Source organism: Schistocerca cancellata, chromosome 3, assembly GCF_023864275.1.
Source record: "Schistocerca cancellata isolate TAMUIC-IGC-003103 chromosome 3, iqSchCanc2.1, whole genome shotgun sequence".
In the NCBI taxonomy this organism is placed as follows: Eukaryota; Metazoa; Arthropoda; class Insecta; order Orthoptera; family Acrididae; genus Schistocerca; species Schistocerca cancellata.
Window position 1 is genome coordinate 626,750,012 of NC_064628.1, and position 23,788 is coordinate 626,773,799.

The 23,788-nt window shown below is 39.8% G+C and overlaps 2 protein-coding genes across 3 annotated transcripts in view; one reads left to right on the forward strand and one right to left on the reverse strand.

The window, feature by feature from the left end:
- LOC126175552 (epimerase family protein SDR39U1) overlaps nt 1–14,449 on the reverse strand; it is a 49,665-nt gene extending 35,216 nt beyond the window's left edge. The window contains exons 1-2 of one of the 2 annotated variants that reach the window (XM_049922397.1): nt 14,298–14,449; nt 12,831–12,937 (exon numbers count right to left, since the gene is read on the reverse strand). In XM_049922397.1, coding sequence (XP_049778354.1) covers nt 12,831–12,937; nt 14,298–14,319 — 129 coding nt within the window. In that variant the 5' untranslated portion in view covers nt 14,320–14,449. Of the gene's footprint in view, nt 1–12,830; nt 12,938–13,439; nt 13,616–14,297 lie in introns of those variants that run through there. The other variant, XM_049922396.1, reaches the window with a different exon arrangement.
- A 161-nt stretch (nt 14,450–14,610) lies between these two features.
- On the forward strand, nt 14,611–23,482 carry LOC126175553 (mediator of RNA polymerase II transcription subunit 10). Its single transcript, XM_049922398.1, has 3 exons — nt 14,611–14,751; nt 14,886–14,969; nt 22,619–23,482. The coding sequence occupies exons 1-3, from the start codon at nt 14,630–14,632 to the stop codon at nt 22,818–22,820; spliced, it is 408 nt and encodes a 135-aa protein (XP_049778355.1). The 5' UTR covers nt 14,611–14,629; the 3' UTR covers nt 22,821–23,482.
- The last annotated feature ends 306 nt before the right edge of the window (nt 23,483–23,788 follow it).

Consider the following 23,788-nt stretch of genomic DNA (forward strand, 5'->3'; position numbering starts at 1 on the left):
CTTAACTTATGATGAACATCACCAAAATGAATCACGAGCAGTATGGTTTTCATGGAGATCCTGTCCAACTTTGTTAATACCATCAAGTCTCAAAGTTTTGCCCCAAGAAAACATATGTGAAGGAAGACTGCTACCAAAGAAGCTGCAAAAGTAGCAGTTCTTGCAGCTGTTGCAACAATTCTGGATGCTAGTTCTCATCAGGTGCAAAGGTGGGTTGTTTGGGGGAAGAGACCAAACAGCGAGGTCATCGGTCTCATCGGATTAGGGAAGGAAGTCGGCCATGCCCTTTCAAAGGAACCATCCTGGCATTTACCTGGAGCGATTTAGGGAAATCACGGAAAACCTAAATCAGGATGGCCGGACGCGGGATTGAACCGTTGTCCTCCCGAATGCGAGTCCAGTGTGCTAACCACTGCGCCACCTCGCTCGGTAGAGAAGTTGGTATCAGCCAAAGACGTATTCTGTGTGTTCTTCATAGACCTAAATATCACACATTTCAGATTTCTCTGTAGAAAAATCTACATGGCAGTAATATACAAAATTGTTTTGAATACTGTTAGTGGATTCTCCAGCAAGACAATAATTTTGTGAAGAAGTATTGCTTACTGTTGTGGCCACATTTGCAAGTTATGGGGATGTAACCCCTCTGGTTAATGAGAAACCTACATTGGATTGATCAGTGGAATATGAATGTGTGGTGTGACCTTATATGACAGCACACGATCAGCTCTCATTTAATTGATGGTACCGTGAATGGGAAAAGTACACACATACTTTACCCTCGTTGCTATAACCTCATCAAATGATGTGGTTCCAATATGATGGAGATCCTGTGAATAATTATTCAATACCTAGAGAGCATTAAATACCTTATTTCGAAACTGATGAGTGGGAAGAGGCAGTCCTACTCAGATATATCCTGCACAATTGACTGCCCTGATTCCTTTAGACTATTTCCCCTGGATTCATTAAAGCATGTGGTCTACAAGGAGGCTCCAAAAACTATAGAGAACAAGAGAGAGTGAATTACTGCTGCATGTAAAGAAATTACCTAGATATGTTGACAGCAATTAGTTCATTTGTGATTATGTATGCACAAAGGTGTTGTGATGCAGATGGTTCTTATTTTCAATATACTCTGAAAAACGCACCAATAGAAATGTAACACAACATAATCATGCCTTCATTCTTTTTTGGATCCTCAATGTACAGATGGAACTTGTGACCTGACCCTGGGTGTGAATGTGGTGCCAAAGAACAAACCATCCACCACATTGTCAGCAAGTGTCCATTGAGGACGTTCACCGGCACTGATGACTTCCTGGGGCAACACCTCAAACTGTGGTGTGGCTGCAGAATTTGAGTGGCGCACAAGGCGCTGAGGACGTTACAACACACAACATACTGTGACTGAATCCATACTTAATATATTCTTCATTATAAAATCTTCTTTTAGATGACATTTTCAATCAGTGTACAAATTCAATAAAAATACTATTTACTTCTACAGAACATGACAGGTGTCATAATGAGCAGATTGCAGACTGAAGAATGTGTTGTCTCAGCAATAATTTGGTGACACACGAGGCAAAGCTGATGCTGCTACTCTACAAAAATTGTGTGACATAAATGTGGGGATATATATTGTTTGAACACTGATGTATTTTGTATCCTCCTCCTCAAAGTTGTGCAGATGGGAAATTTGCCTCTACATAGTTAGTCTTTCCCTGATTTGCTTTCCTTATTTCCCTCCCACAGCCTTCTTCTTCCCTTTTGTTTTCATTTGTAATTTATAAGAAATGGAAGGAGTGAACATAACCACTCACTGTACATTTGAGGTATTCTAGCAACTGTTAAGTAGTAGCATTTTGCTCAGGTGGTCAGCTAGTTGCTGATTGTGACTTCATAAAATGCTGTGCAGAAGTTACAGCAGACTTGGTGTAGTTCATGTCTGCTTTCACAATTAGCCTTGCCTCAGATAAGCTATGTACACAATGTGAAAGAACTGAACTGGTTGATTTTGGGGGAGAGGACCAGACAGTGAGTTTAAATCACAGAATATCTAAATCAGGATGGCCAAATGCAGGTTTGAACCGTTGTCCTCCCGAATGCAAGTCCAGTGTGCTAGGAATTGAATGTGCTACGGAGGTGCAAAGAACAGTTCTTGGACCAGGGATACGAAAACTTGTGGCAAGGGGTTCAGAGCAGATGCGGCATAAGAATGGACCAGAATGTTGTGCAATGGAGTACACTTTGGGAGATCTGACAAGGAGTCTGAGAAAAATGGTCCTCATTTCAGGCTAGACCCAGTCCTGGCAGAGGACGTGGATAAGTTCTTCCATCCTGAAGTGATATTGTATAATGATGGGAGGCATAAATTAGTGGCATGTGTGGATATGGCATAGACAATCTGCTTGTGGGCTAGATTTGGAGGGTAGTACCATATGTACAATATAAGTTGGCACTTTACTGGGAGCAGAGGAATAGTTGGAATTCAGATCACTCCAGGCCACTGCACTTTTTTTTTCTGTCGGTTGCTAATGCTGGCAATGAAACAATAAAATGTGTCTTAGTAGTATAGAATTGCAGGACATACTGCAAATGCAGTGTTGATTCCAGCGTGGTGCTAGTCCTGTGAGGAGGCAGCAGGGCTAGTTCTCCCTGCACCTCCGCTCTCCTCACACCACTCTCTATAGTAGTTTGTGTACTAGGCAGTGACTGTGAGCTTATGTTTCCAGCATCCCCCTGAAAAGTGTCAAGTTATATTGTCCATATGGTACTTGTCTACGAAGGCCCCAGTAAAACTTTCAGCACACTGGGCAAGGAATTGCTTGCCACTGCAGATGTACCATCCACAGGTGACAAGCCTGCACAGGAGAAAGTTTCTGGTGTGGAGGGGACAAAAGCTATCAAAGTGGAGGTATCAACGTATTGGAGATAAGTGCAAACCAAGGGTCTGAGCTAGAGCGGGTAGGTGTGGCACTGATACTACTGATTTCTTAGAAAATAAAACTCAAAACCACTGACAAACTGTGTTTGTTTATCTCCGAACATACTGATGCTACCACTTCATAATATCTACCTACCGTCCACAATGCGCTTAATTGAGAGAATATTGTTTTTATGGGATATGTACATTTTATTTTGTTGTAAGGCAGTTACCACGCAGATGTCTACTGGGGGAGGGGGAGTTGGAATAAGGAGGGAGATGGATGCTGGGGAGAAGTTCTGGGACGGACATAGTTATCTGAGGAGGCACTGAAGGCTATTCTGGACTTCTAGAACGAGAAGATTGTGGCAGGTAGTTGGTGGATGTCTTCTGTCAGGTAATCACTGCAGTTCAGCAAGACAGTGGTGGAGAATGATCAACTCACGGTGTGTTTTATGGTTGTGAATAGCCATTGCTTCCTTCGCTGAGAGGTTTGTGTTTTTGAAAAGAAACGTAAGAAGATTAGGGTCTAAAATCTCATCAGCAATGAGGTCGTTAAAGACCGAGTGCAAGTTTGAATGGAGAAAGGGAACTGGCTGCATTCTTTGCAAAAGAACCAATCCACTATGGGGAACTATGGAAAACATAAATCTGCATGACTGGACAGGGATTTAAACCACCTTACGAATGCGAGTCCAGTATCTTACTACTGTGCCATTTCATTTGGTTTTGGAAAAGGACCTAGGAGAGGAAGGTGAAGCCAGGTGTAAGATGTGGAATTTTTAGAAGGTACCAGAAATTGTCAGGTGGGAGTATTGGAGATTCGTGGAGTTATGAAATGGGAAGGTTGGATTTTAGTCAGGTCTGGTCAGAGCTGTTGGTGGTAAAACAGTGTTTACACTGTAGGGGTCGAGTGAAGGAGAACAGCTCTTTGACCAGTCAGTTGTGAGTGATGGTTAGGTTAGGTTAGTGTTTTTTAACGTTCCGTCGACAACGAGGTCATTAGAGACACAAGATCGGGTTAGGGAAGGATGGGGAAGGAAATCGGCTGTGCCCTTTCAAAGGAACCATCCCGGCATTTGCCTGAAACGATTTAGGGAAATCACGGAAAACCTAAATAAGGATGGCTGGAGACGGGATTGAACCGTCGTCCTTTCGAATGCGAGTCCAGTGTGCTAACCACTGCGCCACCTCGCTCTGTAGTTGTGAGTGAATTTGGGTGTGGGACTGAAGTGAGATGTTTGGAAAGGACTGAAACTTCAATGCAATGGAGGTTCTTAGTGGAGAGGTTGACACCTATTTTGGGCTTTGTGAGATGATGAGAGGAAATTTCAGGGGATGTGGCAGATCGAAGAGGCCAGTAAATTGGGATTTAACTGCAAGGAGGAGTTGGCCAGGGAGAGGAGGTTCAAAATGGCTCTGAGCACTATGGGACTTAACATCTGTGTTCATCAGTCCCCTAGAACTTAGAACTACTTAAACCTAACTAATCTAAGGACATCACACACATCCATGTCCGAGGCAGGATTCGAACCTGTGACCGTAGCGGTCACGCGGTTCCAGACTGAAGCGCCTAGAACCGGCCAGCCCGGGAGAGGAGGGAGGAGGGGTGTTCATTGGAAGTAACGAGGGCCCAATAAGATCTATCCTACTCAGCTCCCACCAAAGCGGCCACATCAAACACAGACTCTGTTGTAACTTTCGCTCAATCTTTTATGTGAGCATGACCACCAACCATCTCTCCACCAACTTATTGGCCACTATTGCCAAGGGGAAAAGTTGACCTCCCAACAGAAGGCCATGCTGCTTGACATCACATCCTTGTTTTGAATATCTGCTTCACAATCTATGCAATCTAGATTCTTTCTTTCTTTTTCTTTTTTTAGCCTAAAGAATTTTAAATTAATGTCTGTTAGTAGTACACACAGTATCTGTTAAAATGAATCTAATGCATCCCCATTTTTTTGTTTATCAGCAGGTGTACGTAGGCAGTCTGTTGACACTGTGAGAAGGTACTCACTGAATTGGGTAGCCAATGATTTAAATGTGTCATTTCTGCTATAGTTATTTCCTGAGAATCCAATTTAATTTGTATCACTATTCTTATTTGTTCCTTTTTTAGTAATGTTTTAAATTGTTTTTGCTGTGCATTGCATGGTTTTTACTTTTTATAATAGATTGGAGGATTTTTACCACATTGACGTTATTGGAGTTCCAGCCCTTGAGTACAGCTTATCTTCTGAATTAGGTTAAGCTCTCTTCTATCACAAGATATTTTAATTCCTGAAATTATCTATCCCTGGTACCTGCTTTCATTTAAATTTACCTTTGTTTGTTTTAAGGGAAAATTAGATTCAAAGTACTGAAAGAATGTTCTGAAGGACTGTCTGCTTTGTAAATAGCTTCCCACCATTCTTCCCATAATTTCTCTCTAAAATGTGAGCATTTCATTGTTTATGTTCTAATAATACAATATGTTTCTTCTAGCTGTAACCTGCATCCAACTGGTCAGTATATTTCCTTGTTAACACTCAGCCATCATTGTCTGATAAACAATTGCTTATCAAGGTTACATATAAATCATTCAAGATAGTTGAGTCACAAACAGATAACTCTGTCCTTGATAAGTGCTATTTGGTGGTAAATCAGTGTAAAAGAAAAGAGTTAAGTACTTTCCTGTTTTAATTTGTCAGGGAGCTTCCTTATTAAAACTGTTTCTAACTGCTTTACAGAAGCTTAAGATTCTACCTCCTGGTGGTCTGTAACCTGTCAGTACTATAAGTTTTGTGTTACCTGATCTGTTATTATGATATAGCATTCAAAGAGTTGTTCAACACAGTACTCATAAACTCTATGGGTTGCAACTTACAACAAAATTTTTATACCACACTTTCTCTTTTTGGTACTTCAGTAGTACACTGTTAGGTTGTATCCAACAAGATGTATCTGTTTTAGTTTTGTGATTTTTCATACAACAAAGCTGTTGACATTTCACCTGTCATTTCATTTTACTGTACGAATATTAGAAGCTCATCTTTCTTATTAACAAGTGCTCTTACACTCCTGGAAATTGAAATAAGAACACCGTGAATTCATTGTCCCAGGAAGGGGAAACTTTATTGACACATTCCTGGGGTCAGATACATCACATGATCACACTGACAGAACCACAGGCACATAGACACAGGCAACAGAGCATGCACAATGTCGGCACTAGTACAGTGTATATCCACCTTTCGCAGCAATGCAGGCTGCTATTCTCCCATGGAGACGATCGTAGAGATGCTGGATGTAGTCCTGTGGAACGGCTTGCCATGCCATTTCCACCTGGCGCCTCAGTTGGACCAGCGTTCGTGCTGGACGTGCAGACCGCGTGAGACGACGCTTCATCCAGTCCCAAACATGCTCAATGGGGGACAGATCCGGAGATCTTGCTGGCCAGGGTAGTTGACTTACACCTTCTAGAGCACGTTGGGTGGCACAGGATACATGCGGACGTGCATTGCCCTGTTGGAACAGCAAGTTCCCTTGCCGGTCTAGGAATGGTAGAACGATGGGTTCGATGACGGTTTGGATGTACCGTGCACTATTCAGTGTCCCCTCGACGATCACCAGTGGTGTACAGCCAGTGTAGGAGATCGCTCCCCACACCATGATGCCGGGTGTTGGCCCTGTGTGCCTCGGTCGTATGCAGTCCTGATTGTGGCGCTCACCTGCACGGCGCCAAACACGCATACAACCATCATTGGCACCAAGGCAGAAGCGACTCTCATCACTGAAGACGACACGTCTCCATTCGTCCCTCCATTCACGCCTGTCGCGACACCACTGGAGGCGGGCTGCACGATGTTGGGGTGTGAGCGGAAGACGGCCTAACGGTGTGCGGGACCGTAGCCCAGCTTCATGGAGACGGTTGCGAATGGTCCTCGCCGATACCCCAGGAGCAACAGTGTCCCTAATTTGCTGGGAAGTGGCGGTGCGGTCCCCTACGGCACTGCGTAGGATCCTACGGTCTTGGCGTGCATCCGTGCGTCGCTGCGGTCCGGTCCCAGGTCGACGGGCACGTGCACCTTCCGCCGACCACTGGCGACAACATCGATGTACTGTGGAGACCTCACGCCCCACGTGTTGAGCAATTCGGCGGTACGTCCACCCGGCCTCCCGCATGCCCACTATACGCCCTCGCTCAAAGTCCGTCAACTGCACATACGGTTCACGTCCACGCTGTCGCGGCATGCTACCAGTGTTAAAGACTGCGATGGAGCTTCGTATGCCACGGCAAACTGGCTGACACTGACGGCGGTGGTGCACAAATGCTGGGCAGCTAGCGCCATTCGACGGCCAACACCGCGGTTCCTGGTGTGTCCGCTGTGCCGTGCGTGTGATCATTGCTTGTACAGCCCTCTCGCAGTGTCCGGAGCAAGTATGGTGGGTCTGACACACCGGAGTCAATGTGTTCTTTTTTCCATTTCCAGGAGTGTATATAACCAGTTTCACTGAAGATGCAGGTTTTTTTACCTACAAACTGTACTTTCCTGTTAATTAGCCATGCAAGTAGCTCCTTTTTGAATCATTTAGTTACAAACCACATTTTGTATGATGCAACTGAGTAAGGGTGATGCATCAAATCAATGACACCCATGTATGAATGCAATTCTCCCCTCAGTAATGCCCCAAGCTCTGCATTTAGATATTGCAGAGAACACCTCATTCAGGACTTATTGTAATGGTCAGAGGGTGACAAGATCTTCACACTAGTGTTAGAAACATCCTCTGCAAGGAGCTTGAAGCCATGCTCAATCATACAATTGAGGCTGTGGTCTTAATTGTTGTCTGCACATCTTAGTATTATTACATTACTGTCTTTAGATTAGATTAGATTTACTTTCATTCCAATTGATCCGTAGTGAGGAGGTCCTTCCGGATGCAGAACATGCCAGAAAAACAATGACAAATATTTACAACTAAAACCAATAAGGTAATGTACCTTCCACAGGTCCCAAGGGGAATGATCGTCTTTTTTTTTTTTTTAGTGAACACTATATGAAAGGATCATTTTACAACACTCATTTACTAAGATCACATTAATGCACTGAATTTTGAATTTCATTGGTTGTTACGCTTTTTGTGGCTGCTGGCAAGTTATTGAAAATGTGTGTTCCTGAATAACGCACACCTTTTTGTACAAGAGTACAATCCTTGTGAAGATTATTCTTATTTCTAGTACTGATTCCATGAACTGAGCTGTGGGTTTGAAAAAGTGATATATTTTTAATGACAAATTTCATTAAGGAATAAATATATTGGGAAGCAGTAGTTAGTATCCCTAGTTCTCTAAACACGCCTCTGCAGGATGTTCTTGACATCACACTACATATAACTCTTATTGCACATTTTTGTGCCTGGATAACTTTAGCTTGGCTTGACGAATTATCTCAAAAATAACCCCATATGATATTATGGAGTGAAATTAAGCATAGTATGCCAGCTTTTTAATTTTTATATCCCCTATGTCTGACAGAATTCGCATTGCAAGTAGAGATTTGTTTAGACACTTCAGCAGTTCTGTGGTGTGTTCCTCCCAGTTGAATTTATTACCAAGCTGTAATCCCACTTCTTCTATCTGCTTGTCATAATATGTTAGGCATATACTTGTGGGACAACCCTTACAAGTTCTGAACTGCATGTAGTATGTTTTTTCAAAGTTTAGTGACAAAGAATTGGCTAGGAACCAGTGATTAATGTCCACAAATATATTTATATTCTAAGACCACACTTGATTTGCTATTTATTGCAATGTTTGTATCATCAGCAAAGAAAACAAACTTGGCATCTGGTAATGTTACTGATGGAAGGTCATTGATTATACAAAAAAAGAATAAGGGCCGGGCCCTAAGATGGAGCTTTGTGGGACCCCACATATAATTAGTTCCCAGTTGGATGATGCCTGATAGCTTAATACATGTTTCTATCCTAATAACACCCTTTGTTTCCTGACAGAGATATAAGATTTGACTATTTTGCAGCATTTCCTGTTACACCATAATATTCTCATTTACTTACAATGATATTGTGCTTTACACAGTCAAATGCCTTTGACAGATCACAAAATATACCAGTTGCCTGCAATTTTTTGTCTAATGAATTAGGTACATTTTCACTGTAAGTGTGGATAGCCTTCTCAATATCAGAACCCTTTAGAAATTCGAACTGCGACTTTGACAGTCTGTTATTTGTGGTAAGATGGTTATAAAGCCGACTGTACATCACCTTTTCTAAAATTTCCGAGAATGCTGGAAAAAGTGAATTTGGACAGAAATTTGATGCTATTTCTTTATCTCCCTTCTTAAACAGTGGCTTAGATTAGATTAGTTTTTCATTCCATAGATCCGTGCTGAGGAGATCCTTGTGGATGTGGAACATGCCAATATTTTTTTTTTTTTTTTTAAAGCTGAAATAAAAATACTAATAGTGTGAATATACACAATACATCTTTTGTTTCTATTAAAAAATTCGTCAGTGGAGTAGAAGGAGTTGGCCACTAGTAAGTCTTTCAGGATCCTTTTAAACTGATCTTTATTTGTAATTAAATTTTTTATGTTTGCTGGCAAATTATTGAAGATGAGTGTTCCTGAGTAGTGGACCCCTTTTTGAACTAAACTAAGTGCTTTTAAGCCCTTGTGCAGATTATTTTTGTTCCTGGTATTGTATGTATGAACTGAGCTGTTTGTTGGAAAATAGATATATTATTTAGGGCAAATTTCATTAAGGAGTAAATATACTGGGAGGCAGTAGTTAGTATACCCAGTTCTTTGAAGAGGTTTCTACAGGACGTCCGTGAATTTACACCACAAATAATACGTATTACACGCTTTTGGACTCTGAAAACTTTTGTTTGACTTGAAGAGTTACCCCAAAATATTATACCATATGACATTATGGAATGAAAGTAGGCAAAGTATGCAAGCTTTTTCATTTTTATGTCACCTATGTCTGCTAACACTCGAACTTCAAATATAGATTTGTTAAGGCGTTTCTGCAGTCTGTGGTGTGCTCCTCCCAACTAAATTTATTATCAAGTTGTAATGCGAGGAATTTAAGACTGTCAACCTCTTCTATCTGCTCTTCTTCATACTTTTGCATATGCTGGGTGGAAACCTCTTACAGGTTCTGAATTGCATATAGTGAGTCTTTTCGAAGTTTAATGTCAGTGAGTTGGCTTTAAACCATTTATTAATATCCATGAAAATATCATTAGCAGATCTTTCTAGAACTACACTTGACATACTATTTATTGCAATACTTGTGTCATCTGCAAACAAAACGAACTCTGCTTCTGGCAGTGTAACTCATGAGAGATCATTAATGTACACAAAAAAAGCAATGGCCCTAAGATGGATCCTTGTGGGACACCACATGTAATTTCTTCCCATTCTGATGATGACTGATGACTTAATTCACTAGTCCCTTGCACTGACACCCTTTGTTTCCTGTTAGCGGGGTATGACTTGAAACATTTTGCAGCACTGCCCGTGACACCATAGAATTCTAATTTATTTAAAAGGAAGTTGTGGTTCACACAGTCAAATACCTTTGACAAATCACAGAAAATACCTGCTGCTTGTAACTTGAATTAAGTACATTTTCACGGTAGGTGTAAATAGCCTTCTCAATATCAAAACCCTTCAGAAATCCAAACTGTGTTCTTGATAATATGTTATTTGTGGTCAGATGGTTGGGAAGCTGCCTGTACATTACTTTTTCTAAAATTTTTGAGAATGCTGGCTTAACTTTGCATATTTCAACCATTCAAGAAATATTCCACTGATGAACGACTGGTTACACAGTTAGCTTAATGTGTTACACAACTCAGAATCACATTGTCTATTAACTTTGTTGATATTTCATCATACCCATTAGATGTTTTTGATTTTAAAGATTGTATGATGGACATTATTTCTGCTGGGGTAGTGAGGGTCAAATTCATATTATGGAAGTTACTTGAAATGTCTGGTCTGAGGTATCCCATCGCAGCATCTACAGAACCTGACAACCTCATATTTTCAGTAAAGCTCTTTACTAAAGCCTTTCTCCAAAGAGCCTAAATCACAGGTGCCATCAGTGAGCTCTGCATTTGGGTTAAAAATACTATTTATCCCATAATAAACACCAAAAAAATTCTGTGCCAGTCGTGGTACTCGCATCCAATGACTGCCAAACAGCAATTAGGCCATCTTTGCCCTCCTACCTCCCTCTTTTCTAAGCTTAGCTTCCATCTTATGGCCTTTACTGTCAGACTGCTGCTGAACTCGCTGGGTTGCCTGTATGATTTAGGTCTTGGACTTAAGATTTCCCCTTAGATAGTACATTCCCTTCTAGACATTCCTACTTTTGAATCTACAGAATCAATAAATGAAATGATAGGAAAGCCAGAACTAAGTGTCAGTGCTGCATGGTTCCACACACTGTAGGTCACTAATCCTTCCCGGTGGATTGGAACTGAATACCTAACTAAGATTCAGATCTGCAGCTTTGCCTTTCACAAACAGTTTTCTATCATTTGAGCATACTTTATGGATTCATTCAATGCTTTGCTACAAGTACCTCTTTCTTACTCTTCCAAATTCCACAGAGGCCATCCTGTGTAGTTCATTGTCATACGAGAGAGATAATGCCAAACTCAAGCTTTGACTCAGTGTGTGAGGTGCACTTTAATGATTCATGTGGTGGACTTCTGTCTATGGAATGCAGAAATTTTGGGAAGAAATCATAGTCATTAATCATTTTTAGTTTGTCAAATAAGTTAATTTCAGAAGCTTCAGGCGTGTCAAAATTTATGACAATGTAACCTACTTATAACAGATATTTTATGTGCTGCATTGCTTCCTGGGCCAAATTGTGTAGCACTCTGAAGAATGAATGACGTACTATGGGCTGAAGAATGGGTTAACTAAAGCCTCTGATACTGTCTGTATTGGACCAACAATGTCACCAAAGTGGTGGATATAAATGACTCATCAAAATCCAATATGTTTAAGAGATGCACCATAATAAGACTTAGTTTTTCTCATGACATCATATACACTGACTTTGCAAACTTACAACTGCACACTCAACTTTCAACCTAATGCAGAGCTCGGGCTACGCCAAAGACATTTGTCAAACCTACAAATCAAAAAATATAGACACAAAACCGTTATTGTCAATATTCTGTTATCTTCTTCTTGTGCTTATATGACACCACATGCCACTACACATTGCAGCTCAGAGCCAACATCTGGTATTGGAGTGTTCAGCTGAGCAAACTAGTTGGACAAAGTCTGATTATAGCTGGAAAAGAAGGGAAGAAAGATCAGAGTTTAATGTCTTGTTGACAGTGAGGCCATTACAGATGGAGCAAAAATTTGGATTGCAAAAGGATGGGGAAGCAAACTGGTTGTGCTCTTTTCAAAGGAATAATTCTGACATTTGCCTGGAGCAATTAGTGAAATAATGGAAAACCTTGATGTCTAGATGGGAATTTGAACCTCCTCTACCTGAATGCACATCCAGTGTGCTCGCCACTGCACCACCTTGCTTGGTGATTATAGCTGGAAGGAAACAGCAGATTAATACTTCTTGATAATCACTCATGACTGTGAATATGGGGTTCAAAACCTGGCACACAGTTATGCAACAAATTCATCAGTAAGTAGTATGGAGTGCACACTTAGAAGGTCATCAGGTTGTAACTGGTTAACTGAGAAATGGCCTTTCTCATGATTTTACTAGTTATCTTCCGTATTTATTTTTCATTTAATTTGGCACAGCAACAGTTCTGGAAGTTTTCACTATAAATCCTGAACTTTTTTGACATTTGGGCATAAATAAGAACTAATTTTAAATTCTACTGCCTACATACCCATGACATTCGCTGTGGGCCTGGCATTCGTGATATTATAGTAACAGAGTAACCTTTAGTTCGAAGCAAGGACGTTAGTGCTGAGCCAACAAATCCTGATCCTCCACCTGAGAAACATAAATTAGAAATGTGAGGAAGGGGAACATGCAAATGACATCTCTCTTACACTATTCTCATAAGTAACAATAAGCTCTTACATTAATTTTGTTAAATGTTATGTACAGATTTATATTTAGAAAAGTCATTAGTATATAAAATGAAAATGTATGAAAAAAGTGCCATGTTGTCTTTATCACATTTTAAATAAGTGGGAAGATAATACTGAATACGGAACATGCATACATGTAAAAATTAAATATGGTGACAGTAGGCAAACTGTCACAGTTGTCTCTGTGCAATGAAAGATAGAGCATACTTCAATAAAACATATTATAAGTGCTGCCTGCACAAAAAACATACTACTTTAGGGGAGTAAATTCTTCACAATTTCAAGTTCACAAAATGTATTTAGTGATGTCGATAGGCCTATAACTTCAATAAATTGCCTGCAGAAATAAAAATATAAAATAATAGGTTTATTTAAGAACGAGTTGAAAAAGATGCTAATACCTAATAATTGGCATACCACCAAAGAATGCATAAATTATTAGCACTGACAGGCCTGCCACTTTGTTCACGAATGATTGCGATATGTTGACTATGGTTCTTTCATATGGGCCTCAAGAACACTTCTGCACCAACTTTGTTCCAGTGCAGTCATGTATCCAGATAGTGGCTCTGAGGATGAACACTAATGATTGTATGAGTAAAGTTAAATGTGTTAAGTGTAAGTCAAGTAGTGTGAGTATATAGATTTAGCTTTCAATATGTCTCTGTGTAAATGAGATGTGTGGTAGAAGTAGAACATATGATTATCATTATTATTGTACGTAATTAGACACACAGATTTGTTTCTAGGCGATGTTGTCTACATTCTTTGTATTGTTTACGTCATTTCTCCGGAAGTGTTATTAAATTCTGGACAACGAGGAAAGGGTGAGTAAACGTTGTCATCATCAAGTAATGACACTGCGCGCGATAAATTGTTTTAACAGAGGTTGGACGAAGGACGCTCGTTCTTACAGTACTATAAACAAATCGTACGATCAGTTTTCCGTTATTCACACGAAAGGTGGATTATGTTAGCGGAGAAAAGGCTTATGTACATTCCATCTGCAATGGTGACACCGGAAACTAAGCATTAAGAGCGCGACTTTGCATTTTCATCTCAAACTTTCTAAATATATGACAGGAATATAGCCGCTGGCACAATTCCATAGCTATCTTCTTTTCGTTACGTGACCAGGAATAAGCACTTTTTTACATTAATACGAAAAAATAGACTAAAGATCTGTCTGTGGGAAAGGGATGATATTATCTTTTTATTTTGCGAATTATTCAGATTTTTTAGTGCCATGATCATCGTACCTATCACAACGTTTCTCGACATCTTCGTATACTATATTTCGCTTGCACAGCTCAAATAACATAAGAACACTGAGTTTCAGGATACAGATATGCTTATTAACCCCACTGGGCAAGTACGCTAGCCAGTTCTTTCTTCTGTCTTTTTATCAATATCCTTCTCCACTTTGATCTTTTCTTATTATGATTTTTATTTACATTATTTCGTTCTCATTTCTTATTCCACTTCCAACACTGTGTATTTTTATATTTTGGCATCCAAAGAAAGAAAGAAACTTATCTTATGTGAGTATTTTATCTTTGTGTTTTGATGTAGATTGTAGACTTAAACAATCATGGCGGCGTCACTGGAAAACTTAGAGACGCAGCTGGAAATGTTTATCGAAAATGTTAGGCAGATAAGGATTATTGTTGGTGATTTTCAACCTCAAGGACAAAATGTGTTGAACCAAAAAATGTAGGTGGTATAAATGTTCGTGAAAATATATATGGTGCATTGTGATAAGTAAAACTTCATTGTATAGTTGTCTCGTAGGTACAGTTTTCGCAATATATCTCACTGTTTATTACGTTTTCATTGTCATCTTACAGTCAGACACTCGTGCACGGCTTGCAAGAAATTGACAAACTGAAGGGACAGGTGCAAGATGTTCATGTTCCTCTAGAAGTGTTTGAGTAAGTAATGCTTCATTTTAACCCAAATGCAACGAACGTACTGTTGTAACTAGGCTTGTATTGAACTGACTTATAGTACTCTATATACAGTCTTAGGGTCCTCTATAAATCAGCAAAACATCACCTTATTGTATTCAGATTTTCCCATGTGTTGATATACAGCCATACACGTAGTTTATGACCATTGGTGAAACTTGAGATGTAATTGTCGAGTGCAACTGAGTTACAAATTTTATGGCAATCGCTTAACAGTACTGTTGCCTGCATGCAATGTAAGAGCCGCAGTTCACTGTAAACATATTTTAGTCCATAATTTTACATTTCTGTACATCAAACCAAGTTGCCAATGTTTGCACCACTCTGAAATCTTACCAGTATTTGACTGGATATTAGTGAAACTCTTTTCAGATAATACTTTGTTATGATGGCTGCACCATCTGCAAAAAATCTGAGGTTACTGTTAATATTACCTATCATGTTACTAGTAGACAACATGAACATACATGACTGTGTGTATGTACAATCAGTGAGGGCCCCATCATACTTTTACTGGGGCATGCTGCTACATCTGTCGGTGAATCTTCATCCAAGAAATTATACTTCACACCAAGAAATCCTTAATCCTGTTGTTGATTTCATTTGGTACCTCTTATAATCGTATTTTACCTAGGAAAGCTGTTTCTATTGCCAAGTCAGTTCTCTTTTGAAGTCAAGTCGATTGTCTTGATCCATGGCTTTCAGGGTTCCATGTGAGAAAAGTGGTAAATACATGTCTTCCATCTCCATTAGCCTGTTCTTTCAATATACATTTAAATGTACTAAAAAAGGAAAAAAATACCACTGTTGTCAATTTCAGGATTTCTGCGCTTAGTTTTGCATCAAGCCTGTTGTTTTATAGTAGTGCACCAATGTCTGGAGCTTGTTGATAACAAGGATTTCAATAGTCTCACCGGACGGGGGCATTTCTTTGAATTTTACTCTAGTATCCAAGGATCTCCTATAGCGTTATCTGGACTGGATGGATACTCAACTTACATAGTCATACCTCGGCTGCAGCTTCTGCTGTGTAGTGCACCTTTGACCCGTTTAGGGGATCCCTACAGTTCTCAGCTCTATGACATAAGTGTAAGAAGTTATAACGTTGTTTTTCACTCAAAAATCATTGGCCCCAACCAGTTCTGGGTACAATGCTGCAGATTGTGAACTTCATTGAAAAATTCTGTGAGCAAGGGTGGTCTTCTTAATTTTCTCTGCCATTGACCCAATGGGGGGATCCAAGTATGACTTTGGAGGCCAGACAGTGATATGGCTTCTGGAAGAGCCTCTTGGACATGTGGAGTAAGGCTCTCGTGCCCATGTATGCCTGCCTTCGTCCATCCCTCTCCCCTACACACACACACACACACACGCACACACGGGGGGGGGGGGGATATCAGTGTGCTGCTTCTTATTCCTTGTTACCAGTAATTCGCAGAATGTTGAAACTGCTTAAATGATTAACAGATCCGTACTCTTTTGGAGTTACTTCCAATTGGCATGGATTTCCAAACAGCTTAGTTAGTTACATGTTCCATAAATCATTTGAATGATTTTATTATTGATTTGAAGTGGAACAAGGATATTATTATTGTGAACACTAATGAAAATATTTCAGTCCTTGTCAGGCAACTGCACTTGAGAACTAGAGATTGTTTCTTTATGCTTTTGGGTTACCTTTAAAACTTGCTTTTCAACCTTTTGGACATTTTATGGTATTGGGAAAATGATTAAAAACTTTTGGTGATGCCTATTGAACACCTTTCGGAGCTACCCAACAGATTTAATAATGGGAAATAAAGGTCATTATTTCTTCTAGTGTTGTAGGTATGGACATCATTGTTCTTATGAAATTGTGATGGATTATTTGTGACATATTTTATTAGTGAATATAAATATATAGTGATGGTACTGTTAAAATGCGTAACAGCTCGAAGAGGAACCTACACAACTAAATTGTGGGTGAACAGCACATATTAGTCTGGGTCGACAGGAGCGTCTGATCCCATGTGTCGACTTTGACCCGTGATGTAAGGGAGTTACTTTGACCCTTGACGTAAGGGTGTTTTCGTGTGTGATGTCATGACGGTGCAGAGTTTGGTTTGTGAGTGTGGCGTGTTTGTAGATGTCGTCCTGTTGTGGTTTTTTTGTGCTCTCTGGTGGTATGTTCAGGGTTTTCGTTTGTGTGGTGTAATGGGCACAGTTTGCTTTTGCTCATTATCCAGAATTGTGTTTGTAGTGGAATTCGTTTCAGTGAGTTAACGATTTTGTGTCAATGTTAATTTAGTGTTGTTTGCTGTACATCGTGTGGTAATTTTGGTAAAATTAATCGGTTGTTGTTTTTGTTGGGGAATGGATATGACAGATAAAATTAACAGTGCGCAGGTCGAGGGAAGTGTTCGATCCCATTGTGTGGCTGTGCAAGTTGATATTGGTATCGGGAGATGTTTTTGAGCTATATAGGCCAAGGGAAGTGTTTAATCCTAATTTATGGGATCAGAAGCTGCTGTTGAGCTATATAGGTCAAGGGAAGTGTCCGATTCCAGATGATATTGTGTTTAGTGGTATTTGGGGAGTTTTGTGATGTCGGTTTTTTTCGTTGTTTTGTGTGGTTTTGTATGGGGATGGGTGTCTAAATTTGTTTATATTTAGTTTGCCCCCGCCCGAAAACACCCCATTTCCCGCGCTTGTCCCATTAGTGTCATTAGGCTTTTTGTGGAAAGTGTGTGTGTTTGTTTTTCGATGTATTTTCGTCCTCATAATGTGTACGTACCGACTTTATATGCGCCATATTGGAATCGTGGTTTATGGTCGTTTCCACCATATTTGTGACGTCATGGGTCAAAGCAGACGGGCGGGATCGGACGCTTCCGTACTGCTGGCTTTTGTGAAATCTGTACTTCCTAAGTGATGAGTTACCCAGAATGTGTGTGTGTGTGTGTGTGTGTGTGTGTGTGTTAAACCAAATAAATAAAGGTATGGTATCTAAATAAGAATGTATACAGGTGTGTGACATACTGATTTGTGATGATTGTATTTTCCTCAATATCTACATGAACTCTTCAGTAAAATTTGCATCCTATCTCATTTTGATGCTTTTGTCAGCTCACATCCAAATTATCACTGTCTTTCCGATTCTATATCTCGGTCTATGCACTGTCACAACCACCTTCATTCGAATCATCTTCAGTGCTAGAAATACAATGCCTCTTTTCTCACCTCTCATTGGTTACACCAAACTATAGTCCCATTATTTTCAAAAAAATAACATGTTACCAATTTACGAGCAATAAAGATACACTGCTGTGACTGACACAGACCCTAATCTGGACATCAGAGATGTTATTGTTTGGGGAATACAGAAGCCTCTTGATTCCACCCGTCTGCTTTGACCCATGACATCACCTTTATGGCGGAAACGACCATTCTCAGCGTCTCCAATGTGGCACCTATGACGTCACTATATAAACAACAACAAACATGAAAATACATGTAAAATCAACACACACATCTGTCTCCAAAAATATAATCAAACTAATGGGACCAATGTGGGAAATTGTGGTTTTTTGGGTGGGGACAAACTAAATATAAACACATACAAACACACGCAACAATCCCAAACCACACAAAATGATGACACAAAAACACCACAAAATTCCCAAGTACCACTACACTTACAATATCGACAGGATTCGGTCACTTCCCTTCATCTAAATAGCTCAACCACAATTGTCCATACCACAAAATGAAAACCAACTACTCCAAAAATTATAATCACACTGCAACTATTGATACCACAAAACCAACACCTAAAACAACAAAAATTGCAATAGGACACTTCCCTTGACCTACATAGGTCAACAGCAACTCACGATACCAAAAAACACACAGCTACGACGACACATTGGAGTCATACACCTCCCTTGACATGTATAGATCAAGAGCAACTCACAATACCAAACCACACACAGCTGCAGCAACACATTGGACTCGTACACTTCCCTTGACCTACATAGGTCAACAACACCTCACAATACCAAAACACACACAGCTATGACGACAAATTGCAATCGGTCACTTCCCATAACCTATGCAGCTCAAATACAACAGACAATACCAAACAAATTGAAATTGATTACTTCCCCCTAAGATACATAAATTAACCACAAGTGCTGATACCAAAACATCAACCAACACAGGTGGTAAATAACACCAACCTAACAACACATAAAAACCCCACCGAACATCATAACACGTGAACAGTAAACCCAAAAAAACGGCTACTTACCATAAAAAAGTTCCGGCGCTACACACTAACCCGCAACTCTCATATTCTGCTTGCATACGCTGCATTTCACTATCTCTATCACAAGCCCAAAAAGTTGCAGAAACTTAATGACGGACAACATGTCGTCCCCCATTTCAGCCTGCAGACGTGCACTATTAAACTTAGAAGTCATATCCATACCTAACAAAAGAAGCCACAAATTGAATTAAAAGACTTACCGTGCGACGAACAGCAAACCAATAACATCAAACGACACCACAGTAACATAAACACAACGGAAACGTAATTCTTAACTCAGTGAAACTAATTTCCATTCTTCTATAACAGTCATGACCAATAAATGCACACTTCAAGCATCGACACCCAAATTAACCCAATACACCACCAGAGGACACCACCAACCGCAACAAGACAACATCAACAAACACAATACACTCATAAACTAAACTCTGCACCGTCATGACGTCACGCAGCACCCTTACGTCACGGATCAAAGCGGAAGGGTGGGATGGGGCGCCTCTGTTAATAGTTAGTTTGCCTCCAAGATTCTACTGCTATGGACTACAATGAAGGGGGAGGGAATATGTGATATATGAAGGAACAATTGAAGGATTTAATTTCCTTTTATTTATTGGTGGTGAGTCTGATCAAATATGATGGTCCGAATGAGATTAGCTCCTCCCCCAGGGATCTACAACTCTTTTGTGAATATCTCATTGAGAAACATGGATCAATCAGTGCAGCAGTTCTGTTTCCCTTTCCGTGCTGCTAGTGTAACTTCTGCTCTCCCAGGGCTCAGCCAGTGATGCCTGGGTGTGAACATATGGAACCCCGGGTTCCTGAGCTGTGGGTTGGCTTGTGTCACCGGTTTTCTATTGCTAAAAACTTTGTGGATGTGCTTCAGTGACAAATGAGGAGTGTTATGGTGGAAAGTTGCATGTTTTGGAGAGCGGGAATCCTAGTTAAGGCCCCAATTTCCAAGGATGTTACAAAGCTCCATAAAAAGAAACTCAAGATTTGCTGTATGACAATGGATGGATGGTTAGGTAGGCAAAAAGGTCATTGGGGGAACCTACCACACGTCACGTGTATAATGCTTACTGAGGGAAGGAGTGATCTGCCAGACTTCATTACATAGATCTCCAGCTGATTGTGGGAAGATATGTGAATCCTAACAAACACAAAAACCAACCACTCATTGGTATGGGTGCACTTCAGAGATCACCAACGCACCCTGAATTTGTATTAGCAAAATCTAATCTTGTTCTTTGTAATAGTGCACAACAGTCCAGAATGTCTTTGTTGTGATAGAGGAGAAGGGTCTTTCGAGAAAGTTGCTCCTCCCACGTCAACAAAACTTCGGAAAGTATTGTTTGAACAGCAAAATCTTTCAAATGACTTCGCATTGGAACACTCTTGTTTGGAACTGCTTCAGCGTACTAACAACCAAACTACTTCACTTGAAGAATTTTTGTCTGTGCGTTTTAAAAATAGAAAAACAGAATTCAAGGGCATTGTAAGTTGCAGAGGTAACACACATGCTGCTGATTTGCAAAATGAATGGGAAATGGAAAGCATGGCATAAGTTAGAAACATGGAGAGTGAACAAGTGAGCTGCAGAAGACTACCACTTTCATCCCAACATTAAATTCATCTAACCATCAAGAGCACAAAAGGCTGGATTTATTTGACTGAAGGCCAGTCCTTGTGTACGCAATCCAGTGTGTTGCTATATGTGTCAAAGATACGATAACGAGACAGCAGAGTATAATGGTAAAGCAATGTGTGGAAAATCTGAAAAAGTCACCCATGAAGTGGGGTCATTGTGTTCAGTCCCACATTTCAGTGTAAATTTAACACGTAATTACACTGCTTGGAGCAGGAATTGCCTGGTGTTTTTAGAAGAAAAGACAGTTCAAGAAATTGTTCAGTTCAATCAAAGTGACCAGAAGAATTTTCTGTATCCAGGCATAGAATTTAATATCTGCTGTAGAATAAGCGATAGAAAATACATCACAGCTGACAGGGCTGTTACCAACTTTCAACTGCAAAGCGTGTACGTCTGCAGGTGAAAACAGTGGTCGTCTGTAGAGTGCTACGATACTGAGGCATTGGCACAGAGAGACATACAAAAGCATGTTATGTTATTGGTTGAGGGAAACAGGCAAAAGAGCTACACCATGCCCACTTCAGCTGTCAGAAATCTGCTATAGTAGTCACCTGGCAAACAGAGGCAATCAGGCCAGAAATATATGTTGACTAAATTTCAAATTGTCCTGATCTAAAAACTCCTCTCCAGTTGATGGTTCCTATACCACAATGAAATTGGGATGATTTAAGGACACATTTGGTAGCAGCAAAACTTTTAAACACACAGTAGGCTGTTGTGCCTATTGTACAAGACATACATTTAAAACCTTCTAACAAACCTTTATTTAAAGGCTACACCATCCTCAGGAAGGGGATAATATAGGTGGTGATTGCTTAGAGACACTAGGCAAGAGTGAACAAGTGAAAGGAAAAAGTGATGCTTACAGCGAGTTCAAAGGACATTTACTTACTATCTGCTCATGATACAAGGCATTATGTACCTGTTATCATTACCAATCATCTCCAAATATAGCTGAGCTTCTTGTCGTGATATCACATTTGTTGGCTTCACCAACTCATAACCTAATTATCAGCTCTCATCTTCACACCAACTATCTGACAAAACAGGCCAATGTCACAACCTTCAGTATATATGAGGAGGATGTGTGTTTGTGTGTGTGGGCGTGCGTGCGCGCGTGGTGTGGGGGAGGTTGAAGTTACAGAGGCAGAAATAACCTATGAAGAACATAAAGTGGTTTAAATTTCATCTTCATCTACATCATACTCTGCAAGCCACCTAATGTTGTGTGGCGAAGTGTACCTTTTGTACCACTAACTGAGCCCTCCAACCGTGTTCCACTCGTGAATAGTGCTTGGCAAGCATGATTGTTGGTAAGCCTTTGTATTGACTTCAGTCTCAAAATACACCACTTCACATTTCCTATGTTACCAAAAACTGTGTGAAACTGATACATTACCAGCCTTTGCCATTGAGGAGAAGCAATTTGGTTTATACTTTAATCCAATCACCAATCAAGAAAACATTTTAAAATGTCAATGTAATAGTTATATTTAAGATGATGTTGGATTTTGAAATAAATTTAATCTTCGTATTCCTGCTAACAACAGTTATTCGGTGTTTACGGCATAATAATGAATTCTTGTATGATATTGCAGAATTTTGCTTTGTAGTTTTTTTTCTTAAACTTTGATATATTCAATTTTTATGTTGCAGTTATATTGATCAAGGCAGAAATCCACAGCTGTATACCAAGGACTGTATAGAAAAGGCACTAGCCAAGAATGAACAAGTGAAAGGAAAAATTGATGCTTACCGCAAATTCAAAGCACATTTACTTTTAGAACTGAGTAATGCATTCCCAAATGAACTGGCTAAATATCGAGCCATTCGGGGAGATGAAAGACCTCTACCTTAGATTTGTAAAACTCGTGTGCATGTGACACCTGTGAAAGTGACAGTAAATTTATGATTGTGAGTGAAATGTTATTTGACTGTTTTGTGTTGAAAAATATATGTATAATGTGTAACAGAAAAGGATCAGTTTCTTTTGAATATTTTTTATGATGATTCTTTAATTGTACTCATGAATTCAATTTTTGACCTGGATAGATTGTTTGGTTTATTGGTTCAAAATTGAGATGTACCATTTCATTTGGTAAGTGGTAAAGTATTATATAAGAGATCTTCCAGATAACTTCCAGTCTTATAATTGGAATATGCACAGAAGTGTAAATTAGACAAGTGTCTGTCATTGCGAATACAGTGCCTTGTTATGTTAAAATAATTGCTTTTATTTGGAAAAAAGTTAAATTTATTTTGTTATGTTTTGAGTGGGATAATCTGAAGGCAAACAACAAAGTGGTCATGTGCTTGTTTTGAAATACAATTTAAAATATGAAGGTGACCAACAAAATGCTCATGTACTTGTTTTGAAATACAATTTATGATATTTACATCATGGAAATGTATGATGTGTGGAGGACTGCATATTCTGCCACTGCATAGAAAGTAGAATGAGATATTGAGGCAGTTTTCATTGTTAAAGTAAACTGAAAAAGTGAGACATTGAGACTTGAATTCATGCTTCGTTTCTTTTAGACAATCAGGTCTTGATTAAAAGACTGCCAACTGTACCCCCTTCCCCCAAGTGTAAATAAGTGCAATGTAATACAGACTGATGCCATATTGATTGACTGGATGGATGGCAATCAACTTCTGAAATCAGTCACAGCCTTCAGATAGCCATGAGTATCTGTCCTAACTGATTTAATATGGGAAAACCACACAAACATATTGACCAGGGAAGCAGATTGCAGACTGATATATCATTACATTCTCTTTCAACCAATATGTGAATGGTGTTCATTGGTCTGAAATCTTGAA

What these genes read in the sequence shown, in the direction of transcription:
- LOC126175553 (XM_049922398.1), top strand. Translation starts at nt 14,630, where the DNA reads ATGGCGGCGTCACTGGAAAACTTAGAGACGCAGCTGGAAATGTTTATC. An exon ending in AATGTGTTGAACCAAAAAAT is followed by an intron (nt 14,752 to 14,885) that starts GTAGGTGGTATA and finishes GTCATCTTACAG; the next exon opens with TCAGACACTCGTGCACGGCT. An exon ending in GTTCCTCTAGAAGTGTTTGA is followed by an intron (nt 14,970 to 22,618) that starts GTAAGTAATGCT and finishes TTTATGTTGCAG; the next exon opens with TTATATTGATCAAGGCAGAA.